Raw genomic sequence first — 12,900 nt, 5'->3', positions numbered from 1 at the left:
ACTCACCCCCCCACAGACGACACACGTGAATGAACAAATAAACAGGAGTCATCTGATATGAATCTTTAGTGCTTGAGTATTCCAGCTCTTGCTGGTAAATGACTCTAGATGGAAAACATTCATGACTAAAGCATCTGCAATCAAGGACACAGTCATACAGTTCATTAGAGCACTGTTTTACATTGCTGTTCAAAACCTGAAGGCCAACAGCGCCTACAGTACACTCCCGTCCTTTTGAAGGGGCATTTTTAAACATTTCTACATATTCAATCATTAATCATGACATAAGTTATTAGTCACTCATAGTGACTTGATGTAAAATGTGCCATTCAAGAGGAACAGAACTGTTAACAGCCAAACGTTCAAACTTTTGACCTCACAAGAAATTATTGCAAATATGGTGTCTGATGCTCAAGACACTTTTTAAGGATTTTTTAAGGTTTTTGGGTAAACGTTTTACAAATACAGGCAGAGTATAGGGCAGTGTCACAGTTTCACAGTTCGAAGATGAGATGGTTCTCTAAATGATGACCTTTCCAAGATACTGATTAAAGCACATTTCTGTATTTTCATCCACTTTCATCTTAAACTATTGTTTTTCAGTCCATTTTGGCCAAGACCCCTCAACTTACTCTGAACACACTAGAGCAGCCTACTTCCTAGTTCTCCACCCGCTGGAAAACATGGACTTCACAGCACCAGTTCTACAGCCAACATCTGTTGTAAACCCACGCTAGTCACTAATACCACACATGGCAGCTACCATACGGGCAGAAAACATGGAATTACACTGGCCATAAACAAACAACTTTGCAAACATTAGGTATTTCAGTCATTCTGAATAAAGCAATATGCATACTTTGTGCTATTTAGCTAATAATCACATAATATTGATGTTCATTATGTTAGCACAGGTAACGACTTGGCTCAGAGCTGCACACTCCCGCGAGGCATGCCAGGGCGTGATTTCTTTGTCCCTCAGTGCACAACTTCTGTTATATATATGTGACATCATTAGCCTGGAGGACTGTATGAACAAGTTATTCTACAAAAAAAAAACCAAACATTTCTGTTCAAAGGATGAATCAATTATTAAAAACTATATTCACATTTTCTCAGCCACACTTGAGTCATAGTTCTTGAGTATGTGACTCAGGTTGATCAGTCAGATTCATACTTTCCCCTAGTCAGCATAAACGTTAGTTATGTGAGCAAATGCCTTTACAGCACACAAACACTTTGTGAATGAGGAAGAACCTTTAATAGGAACCAAGTTTAGACCAATTCAGAATGCAGAGCATCTGTTTCAAGCTTCATTTGTGCTCACCTGGTACACACTGGTACCACTTCCTCTCCAAGCCGTCTCTGATTCTGACTGCTAACAGCTGGGCTAACAGCGAGGAAGGAGCTGAAGCGGTTCACGTTGTTCTTTGCTTGGCCAAAACCTGCCCTGTTTCCTGTGGCACTGCCGTTCATTCCAATTACTGAGGAAACAGGAGAGGGAGAGGCTCACAGATCCTTCCCCCAGCAAAAGTAGCCTAAAAGGGTCTAAATCATCATTAGGAGCTTAAAATGTTACAGTACACAATCTGAATCATCCACTCAAAATATCTCACAGACGCCACTCCACTATCTTGCCTCAATATGGTCCCATGTACAGTTTACTATGGCACACATCTACCAAATATTCAAACATTTTAGAAAACATGCTATAATATATATATTGTATTATTATAACATACTGAAATCAGGAATTAACATTCTTTTTGTCCGATTATCAGCCAACTTACTTGATCACTACCTCTAAAATATGAGGCATTCAGCATATTAATACTCTCATAAGTTCCTTCTCTATGTTCTATGTTCATTCTGGACACGTCTGTCCTCTTTACATTTACCTGTTTGCTTTATACTATTGAAAATGTTCATTCCAAACTTTTGAGTAGTACACTACGTGCCAAAGACAAAGAAGGCCAAGTGGTCTCAAAGGGTTTTTCGATGTGCTGGCGGAGGTTAGTTATGGAACCCCCGGATATGGTCATTGCTAGCCTGATTGTTCCCTCTTCATTTCAGACCCCCTGGAACCCTCTGGGTACACATTGCTCAACATGACCATCACCACACACCCCATTACGCACTGCAAAACATGGGAAAAAGCCCACTCTCTAAACAAGCAGCAACTCTTTACGTGTATGACCATCTACAAAATCTCTGAATGACTGTGAATCCATTACAGCTACAATACAACATACTGCTTTTAGAAGTTTATAAAGGAGTCACAAAACATCTGCGAAATGTATTTTTATAATCAATATTTTTCATATCCATTAAACAACAGAAGACTTCTTTCCAGCTTTAAAGGAATATTAAAGGGTTACTAGAACTCTAACACTTGTTTGTCAGACTAAATACTAGCTAATCAGCACACTGTAAGACATCGTAAAGACCAACAGAACGTCTTTAATGGTGAGCTTTTTTGGTGATCAGGTCGCATTCGGATTTCACTCGTCTGAATGAAAAGCCTGATGTAAACACCCCGAACATGCATATTGATCGGATCACTCAAACCACATTCGGAGGTCACATTTAATACACGAGTAAACCAAATGTGGTGGAATGTGGTTTCTGTGAACAGATGTTGACGATTGGATCTTGGCTCATCTCTTACTCTTGCTCTAGCTTCCACGCTCTCATGCTTTTACTGGTAGATGAGAGCATTATTACAGAGTTTGTTCTGTTGCGGTTTAAACAGTCCGTCACACAGCCGTTACGGAAAAGCGAGAACCTACTCTATTGCTCCACCGCATTGTAAAACCACCACCGTTCCTGTAGACTGTTCACAGTCTCCTGGAGCACAATTTTGATGAGAAACTGCTGTTTACAGGAAGTAAAATTTAAATGATGTATGTGTTGGTGAGCTTTTTATGTGGGGAAGTAAAATCCGGATCTTAGCTGGTCACACTGAGAGCACATTTTTATGACACGAGTCAACAGAATCCGGTCAAAAGAGATCCAGGCACTATCCAGATACAAAATGCATGCTAATGCCAGATGTAAACAGGCCCCAAACGTTATTATATATATATATATATATATAACAGTTCTGCTTAAAGCTGGAGTCCGCAGTGCCACTGTACACCACTTTTTTTCAAGCAGATGTGTTTTTGTTGCAGCACCATTTGGACAATTAACTGTCCCACTGTCTCAACACATCACATGTTTTGCGTGTCGCTTAGAAGCCTCTAGTGAAAGTAGTCGGTCCTGGCACACATTGAGCGATGAAACCTACCAGACTCTCTGGCTCTGTCGTTGCTCACTATTAACCTTCATCTCACGTGATCTGATCAAATGTGGACAATGTGATGCATGGCGGTCTACACCTGATATTCCAGTGGGTAGATTGCTGGGAGATTTAATTGAATACAGCCTCAGAAACTGATGGTGGATGGTCAGCTCTGAACCACAAACACCACTTCAGCTCATTACAAAGTCACTGGATTGGAACTCTGGCAATTAAGACTTTTTGATTTTATTTTTTGATAGTGAATATGTTATTTATGAGGAAATTATAAACACATTTGAATGAATTTCAATGCATTATGTTTTTCAGTGTATCACGTTCTGTTCAAGCTTTTTAACAACAGTGTTACTTTATCCTCGGGGCAAGAAAGCACGACCTGCTTTTATTTACCCACAGGAAAGGAGAGCCTGGGGCTACATGTATGCGTATCAACAATGACACGGCCCAACATAACCACAGCAATGCCCAAGTGTGTGTGCGTTCATTATCATTCTAAGCAGATGATCAGACTTTACCCCCACTGGTTGCGTCTGGAGGCTGAGCCAGCGTCGTGAGCCAAGAGTCTGGTGTCAGGTAAAGTGAGAGAAAAAAGAGGAGGGGGTGGGTGCCAAAGAGAGACAGAGAGCGAGAGAGAGAGAGAGAGCGACAGACAGACAGAGAGACAGAGAAACAGAGCTACAGAGCAAAATGCCTAGTGAGATCCTATCAATTTTAGGGGAGGCGTTGTCACGGTAACAGAGTGGGTTCTCTCTTACACATAAAAAAGGAAGACTGCATGTACGCTCTAAAAGCAAGCCTACTCCACTGACCAGAAAGCGAACACACACACACACAGACAGTTGTACTTTACTCAACAACTTCCCAATTAACTAACCAGGGATGTACATTCTGGGAAATGTTGATATTTGCTGATAATTTCCAGTTCTGCTACATCAGCTAAGAGATGCCAGTGCATTGTGTCGAGTCATGGGGGAGAGGGAGGGCCATCCAACCCACCCAGAAACACTTGAGGCCTTATTTTACACCAGGCTCCTTTTAAATAGCAATAATGCTTGTGAATATATCTACGCCGATGGGCGTGGTGGTCTCGAAATTAGATGTGATCCGGTACATTTCTGGTGTCTGGATCTTGGCAACGGAAAACACAGGTGCGCCACTGACTGAAAACAGCCTAGGCAGACGTCAACAGTCAGAGGTTTGTTGCTATCTTGGCAGTAAACTGTCAACGCAGGCACGTTTAGCCCAACACACATACACCCCCACTTTGCGCCATTGTAATAGCAATCCGCCAAAATCAGACTGCACCTGGCTCTTAAAGGGAATGGCGAGGGATACGCTGATTGGTTTATTGCATGTTACTCCCAAAACACACCCATGATTAATTAAGAGACTTAGTACATGCCTGTTGCCCGTTTCGAGCCACGCAAGGCATACTTTCCCCGTCACTATAATGATAGCAAAGACACACTGAGTGGTGCACGGTTGACGCCTCTCCAAGAGATCCTTAAAATTGGGCCCTTGGACTTCTGTTCATGGATGGCTGTGAAATTACTGGGGATCAGATCAGTGCATTAATTAGTAACAGCAATAATCCCACTTACTCGCAAATATGGCAAATCCCGTCACATTTCAGTCCTGAGTTTAATGCAGTGTGACTAAATACCCAAACAGCAATTTCAGTATCAAAATACTGTTGCCTCAAACAGTTATCAAGTACTTTAAGTATTAATGCACATCCCTATGACTAAGTAAGTAAATAAATAAATAAATTATGTATGCACCATTTTGTAAATCTGGGTCAATGCTGATAGACAGTGTTTTTCATGTACATATCTGTCATTACAAAAGCTGATGTCAGTATATGTGTTTTTCTAGGGTTTCAAATTAAATGAAAATGATATTCTTATTCTTCAATAAATGCATGATCAGATATCTTTTTGAAATACTGACCAAATCTAATCAATCTTAACAATTATCTGCCGATAGCGATAATCCGACGAGTTTGATGGTCATGGTATGAAAGAGTCTGGTCCTGACATTCTGGTAAGGAACAGCTCTTACATAACTGTTAACCCCATCTGCTCCAGCCAACAGCCTAAACAGCAGCATCACTACATCAGCTGGGAACAGCAGAGCCTTTATTTAGCCTTTTACTGCAACAGGCAAAGAGTGAGGGGGTGTGTGTTTGTCTGACTAAAAGAAAGGATGAGGAAGACGCAGTGCATGTGTGTGCGAATGTGTATGTGAGTGACTAATTGAGTAATCGTGTGAATGACAGTGTGTGTGTGTGTGTGTGTGTTTGCTTGTGTGTGAGAGAGAGCATGTCTGCGGAAACACCACAACCAAAACCCAGAAATTAGGATTTCCCTCAGAAAGAAAACACTCATTTGCGTCGTTCCTGAGAGCACTGCTGCTGCTGCAGTTTGGAAATGCACACACTCTGGCAGATGCATGCTCTAATACACATACTGTAGCAGATACACACTCTGATGCACACCCTAACAGCTCCAGGGTGCTGCTGCTGGAAGCACTAGGATGCTGAAAGTCTCTTTTAACTCTTAGATTTTGAAGTGATTGCTGGAGATAACTGATTTAAAGGTATATTAATTTATATATGCTTATATTAATTATATTGATATTTAGATTCATACTCACTAAGTTAATTCGCACAAGTGGAGAATTCACTATTGTTGAACTTTAAACAATTAGGCCTTGAACAACTGGTACATGAAAACTCAGATGCAGAGACTAAAATAAAGGAGTAATGGCTGATAAATTATTTAGTTAACTGAAAGCAAATTATGCAATTATGCAAACGTAATTAAGATTTGTGCTCTACTACCTTCATAATGGCGAGCAGTGCTTGGACCCCAATGTAATCCCAATCCCAACCCAACGTAATCTGAACATGGAAGATCAACTTTCACGGCTGCAAGTCCACATTAGAAAGATACATTAAGAATCCCACAATTCCAAACTCATCTAATCTGCATGATTCATGTATTTGGCAGTTAATTATTCATCAAAAATGATTCAAGGCTGATTTTATAAACCTAAAGCCAGTGTATGAGGAATAAAGGCTGCCTCAGAGCAAACCAATGCTAACACAGGATGTCGATGAGGACTTGTCATCTTCTACAGGGCTTTAGTGGACAGAGAAGTCTAAGAAATTTTGACACTATTTCTGGACCTAGCTAAGCAATAAAGTGAGCCAGCTGTACTTATACTGCCTTTTAATGGCACTCATGTAACCCCCTTAAACCCTTAAAAAGGCTATGGCCTGCTTGCGGGTCGAAAGTGTTATTACAAACTTCTATTAGCAAGGAATAGGCACATATTTTTAAAATGTAAAGGGGACCCAAATAAGGATTTCAGTATTTAAATACTGTTAATGAAGTATCTGTGTGCATCCCCATAAAAAACTCACCATTTAGTTTTATGGTCTCTAACAAACCACATTTGGGTTAATAAGGAAAGGAGGAGATCTTTAATCATGACTCAATACATTAAATAATAATAAAATCAAATAAATCAAAAAAATGAATTCGACCAATGCAGCAGCATTTGCAGTGGTTTTCATGGCTTTTAAGGGTTAAATGCAAAACCAGTCCACAGTATACATTAATGCTGCAGGCATTCTGAAGAAGTAAAACTAAAATACGCTCTCCAAAACAGACAAGCCACCTCATTAACGGGGGTGTGGTGGTGGGGAGGGTGTTGTCTACTGAGAGCCATGGCCCTTTTCAGACATGCCAAGCGGGATGCCAGCCGTTTCTGCTGTGATTGGTCAGTGCCCCTGCTGCCGTGGCCTGGTGTGACCATAACCAATCAGCAATCAGCTGGTTACGCACGCAAAACGGGCCAGAGCATTCAGTTAATGCTCCAGTTAGTCTCTGTCAGCCGCTACAGGAAACACAACACAACACAACACACACAGGTTTGTTTTTAAACTGTGTCAGAAGGTGGGGTAACACACAAGCCGCTTATGGTTTTTATATACAGTATTGCTGCAGTTGTAACAAAACTGGGCTGTGGAGCAATGGAACGTGGGGCAAATACTCAATGAATTCCCTTGATGTCAGCAAACATGATGAATGTATGGGTGTCTACAGACTTTTGGACATCTAGTGTTGGTTGGAATTCCATTGGATCTGCCCCAATCTGCCATTGAAAACATAACACATTAAGCAATGAATAACCAGCATTAGTATTAGCAAAGGGAGAGAGGTGGTTTTCTTCTGAGAAAGACATCACTCTGGCAGGCTGCCCTCAGGTGGGCTAAGGTCTGGAAACTCCCATGATTCAAATAGCTCAGTACAAACACGCTCACTCAACACTGTTTTGCTCTGTTTTTTTTTTTTACCTAGACAAGCCTATACTCTCTCACTCAGCACTAAAACTCTAAAATAATAAACAATATCCACCTGTTTGGTGGTTTAGTTTCCCAGACCAAGATTAAGCTTGAAAGCATTTACAATGGAGAGTCACCATGAACAATACACCTTGGTCCCAAACTGGGCTTAATGCCGGAAATTACCCCACCTGGTTTTATGACTCAGATCCACCCATTAAGACGCACAAAACAGAGCTTTGTTTCAATACACACTGTAAACTCCATCCTGACCAACCTGCTCGAAAATAACACACAAACCCAGTAATCAAGAAAAATCTCCCAAACTACTCCTACACTGCAAACAGTTCAATGGCCTGATCCACTTAATTCCCAAACAAATGAGCTCCACTGGAGTGTTATTATAAAGTGCCTTTTTCTGGGAGCATCCCAAAAGTTTTGTTGGAGACCTGCAGGGCGTAATACAGCTGCATGACTAAACACCCAATATATGCACCAGTCCAATTTCCGACCTCTGGTTCTGTGCTTCATTTAAGCTTGCCAAGCCTTTTCCTGCTATGAGATCTTACAAATAAAAAACAGGATCAGAACTGGACAAAGCATTTGTGTAATTTTGTAAATTATTTATAAAAGCATAATGCGGACATTGGGCACACAGACGCCTGTAGCACACTTCTACAGCCAGAACGAAACGTTCAAACATCAGGACAGAACGTTGTATTCAGACTCAAATACAACTACACAAGTAAACCTGCAAATAATCTGTAAGTAAAGTCAAATATATCTGCACTACTAACCTGTAAAATTTAATACCATGTTAATAACCTCAAATACAATTACAATATAACAACATGTCATTAAACTCAAACATGACTCAAACTTCTTGACTAACTTGTAAACTCTAATAACCTGTTAAAACTCAAATACAACTGTATTGCTAAACTGTAACCTCACATAAACTGAGAGTAAACTCAAACACAACTGCATGACTAACCAGTAAACTCTAATAACCTGTTAATAAACTCAGATACTACCTAACCTGTAGCTCTAACTCAAATACAACTGCATAATTAACCTGTAGCTCTAACTCAACTACAACCGCATGATTAACCTGTAGCTCTAACTCAACTACAACCGCATGATTAACCTGTAGCTCTAACTCAACTACAACCGCATGACTAACCTGTAGCTCTAACTCAACTACAACCGCATGACTAACCTGTAGCTCTAACTCAAATACAACCGCATGATTAACCTGTAGCTCTAACTCAACTACAACCTGCATGATTGACCTGTAGCTCTAACTCAACTACAACCGCATGATTAACCTGTAGCTCTAACTCAACTACAACCGCATGATTAACCTGTAGCTCTAACTCAACTACAACCGCATGACTAACCTGTAGCTCTAACTCAAATACAACCGCATGACTAACCTGTAGCTCTAACTCAAATACAACCGCATGATTAACCTGTAGCTCTAACTCAACTACAACCTGCATGATTGACCTGTAGCTCTAACTCAACTACAACCTGCATGATTGACCTGTAGCTCTAACTCAACTACAACCTGCATGATTGACCTGTAGCTCTAACTCAACTACAACCGCATGACTGACCTGTAGCTCTAACTCAAATACAACCTGCATGATTGACCTGTAGCTCTAACTCAACTACAACCTGCATGATTGACCTGTAGCTCTAACTCAACTACAACCTGCATGATTGACCTGTAGCTCTAACTCAACTACAACCTGCATGATTGACCTGTAGCTCTAACTCAAATACAACCTGCATGATTGACCTGTAGCTCTAACTCAAATACAACCGCATGATTGACCTGTAGCTCTAACTCAACTACAACCGCATGATTGACCTGTAGCTCTAACTCAAATACAACCGCATGATTGACCTGTAGCTCTAACTCAAATACAACCGCATGATTAACCTGTAGCTCTAACTCAAATACAACCTGCATGATTGACCCGTAGCTCTAACTCAACTACAACCTGCATGATTGACCTGTAGCTCTAACTCAACTACAACCTGCATGATTGACCTGTAGCTCTAACTCAACTACAACCTGCATGATTGACCTGTAGCTCTAACTCAACTACAACCTGCATGATTGACCTGTAGCTCTAACTCAAATACAACCTGCATGATTGACCTGTAGCTCTAACTCAAATACAACCGCATGATTGACCTGTAGCTCTAACTCAACTACAACCGCATGATTGACCTGTAGCTCTAACTCAAATACAACCGCATGATTAACCTGTAGCTCTAACTCAAAATACAACCGCATGATTAACCTGTAGCTCTAACTCAAATACAACCTGCATGATTGACCCGTAGCTCTAACTCAAATACAACCGCATGATTAACCCGTAGCTCTAACTCAACTACAACCGCATGATTAACCCGTAGCTCTAACTCAACTACAACCGCATGATTAACCGTAGCTCTAACTCAACTACAACCGCATGATTAACCCGTAGCTCTAACTCAAATACAACCGCATGATTAACCCGTAAGCTCTAACTCAAATACAACCGCATGATTAACCCGTAGCTCTAACTCAAATACAACCGCATGATTAACCTGTAGCTCTAACTCAAATACAACCTGCATGATTGACCTGTTAGCTCTAACTCAACTACAACCGCATGATTAACCTGTAGCTCTAACTCAACTACAACCGCATGATTAACCTGTAGCTCTAACTCAACTACAACCGCATGATTAACCTGTAGCTCTAACTCAACTACAACCGCATGGTTAACCTGTAGCTCTAACTCAACTACAACCGCATGATTAACCTGTAGCTCTAACTCAACTACAACCGCATGACTAACCTGTAGCTCTAACTCAACTACAACCGCATGACTAACCTGTAGCTCTAACTCCACTACAACCGCATAATTAACCTGTAGCTCTAACTCAACTACAACCGCATGATTGACCTGTAGCTCTAACTCAACTACAACCGCATGATTGACCTGTAGCTCTAACTCAACTACAACCGCATGATTAACCTGTAGCTCTAACTCAACTACAACCGCATAATTAACCTGTAGCTCTAACTCAACTACAACCGCATAATTAACCTGTAGCTCTAACTCAAATACAACCGCATGATTGACCTGTAGCTCTAACTCAACTACAACCGCATGATTGACCTGTAGCTCTAACTCAACTACAACCGCATGATTGACCTGTAGCTCTAACTCAACTACAACCACATGACTAACCTGTAGCTCTAACTCAAATACAACCGCATGACTAACCTGTAGCTCTAACTCAAATACAACCGCATAATTAACCTGTAGCTCTAACTCAAATACAACCGCATGATTGACCTGTAGCTCTAACTCAACTACAACCGCATGATTGACCTGTAGCTCTAACTCAACTACAACCGCATGATTGACCTGTAGCGCTAACTCAAATACAACCGCATGATTGACCTGTAGCTCTAACTCAACTACAACCGCATGATTGACCTGTAGCTCTAACTCAACTACAACCGCATGATTGACCTGTAGCTCTAACTCAACTACAACCGCATGATTAACCTGTAGCTCTAACTCAAATACAACCGCATGATTAACCTGTAGCTCTAACTCAAATACAACCGCATGATTGACCTGTAGCTCTAACTCAAATACAACCGCATGACTGACCTGTAGCTCTAACTCAACTACAACCGCATGACTAACCTGTAGCTCTAACTCAAATACAACCGCATGACTAACCTGTAGCTCTAACTCAAATACAACCGCATGATTGACCTGTAGCTCTAACTCAACTACAACCTGCATGATTAACCTGTAGCTCTAACTCAACTACAACAGCATAATTAACCCTGTAGCTCTAACTCAACTACAACAGCATAATTAACCTGTAGCTCTAACTCAACTACAACCTGCATGATTAACCTGTAGCTCTAACTCAACTACAACCTGCATGATTAACCTGTAGCTCTAACTCAACTACAACAGCATAATTAACCTGTAGCTCTAACTCAACTACAACAGCATAATTAACCTGTAGCTCTAACTCAACTACAACAGCATAATTAACCCTGTAGCTCTAACTCAACTACAACAGCATAATTAACCTGTAGCTCTAACTCAACTACAACCGCATGACTAACCTGTAGCTCTAACTCAACTACAACCGCACGATTAACCTGTAGCTCTAACTCAACTACAACCGCATGGTTAACCTGTAGCTCTAACTCAACTACAACCGCATGGTTAACCTGTAGCTCTAACTCAACTACAACCGCATGATTAACCTGTAGCTCTAACTCAACTACAACCGCATGATTAACCTGTAGCTCTAACTCAAATACAACCGCATGATTGACCTGTAGCTCTAACTCAACTACAACCGCATGATTAACCTGTAGCTCTAACTCAACTACAACCGCATGATTAACCTGTAGCTCTAACTCAACTACAACCGCATGATTAACCTGTAGCTCTAACTCAACTACAACCGCATGGTTAACCTGTAGCTCTAACTCAACTACAACCGCATGATTAACCTGTAGCTCTAACTCAACTACAACCGCATGGTTAACCTGTAGCTCTAACTCAACTACAACCGCATGATTAACCTGTAGCTCTAACTCTAACTACAACCGCATGATTAACCTGTAGCTCTAACTCAACTACAACCGCATGATTAACCTGTAGCTCTAACTCAAATACAACCGCACGATTAACCTGTAGCTCTACACTCAACTACAACCGCATGATTAACCTGTAGCTCTAACTCAGATGTGATGAGATGTGATGCAAATGTGTAATCACAGAGTATCACAGTTAAATCAGGCATGTTACAGGATTCAGTGATTGGATTTTACTGCATGTCTGATTTTCTTCGCACGGTTTTGCTCAACCCTGCTACTCACCGAAATACTCTTTCTTCATGTGCATCTCGAGCTCTCTCTCGAGCTCCAGCGTGAGGGCCTCGAGCCTCCTCCTCCGCCTGGCTCGGTCCACACTCCCTGCTCGGGGTCACCTGGTAGGGCAGTTTCAGCTTCTGCCCCGGGGCGCTGGCATCCGCATCTCCGCCACCGTGCACGTGCTGGGAGTCTTCCAGCGCGGGGAAGGCGTACAGGTGCAGGCGGTGATGAAGCCCGTGCAGTCCGTTGGCCTCGCTGCCGCCAGTCCTGCAGCAGCCGCGCGTCCCATCTCCGAGCCACCGAAGCCCGGGGCGACGGGAGCTGCAGCTC

General features: G+C 41.6%; 1 protein-coding gene across 1 annotated transcript in view; it reads right to left on the bottom strand.

Annotated features, from left to right (window-relative positions):
- wtip (WT1 interacting protein) overlaps positions 1 to 12,735 on the bottom strand; it is a 35,391-nt gene extending 22,656 nt beyond the window's left edge. The window contains exon 1 of the mRNA XM_072694929.1: positions 12,577 to 12,735. Coding sequence (XP_072551030.1) covers positions 12,577 to 12,601 — 25 coding nt within the window. The 5' untranslated portion in view covers positions 12,602 to 12,735. The remainder of the gene's footprint in view (positions 1 to 12,576) is intronic.
- Between the last annotated feature and the right edge of the window lie 165 nt (positions 12,736 to 12,900).

This window comes from Salminus brasiliensis, chromosome 13, assembly GCF_030463535.1.
Source record: "Salminus brasiliensis chromosome 13, fSalBra1.hap2, whole genome shotgun sequence".
In the NCBI taxonomy this organism is placed as follows: domain Eukaryota; kingdom Metazoa; phylum Chordata; class Actinopteri; order Characiformes; family Bryconidae; genus Salminus; species Salminus brasiliensis.
The sequence above is the reverse complement of the archived record's forward strand: the minus strand, read 5'-3'. Positions and strand labels throughout refer to the sequence as shown.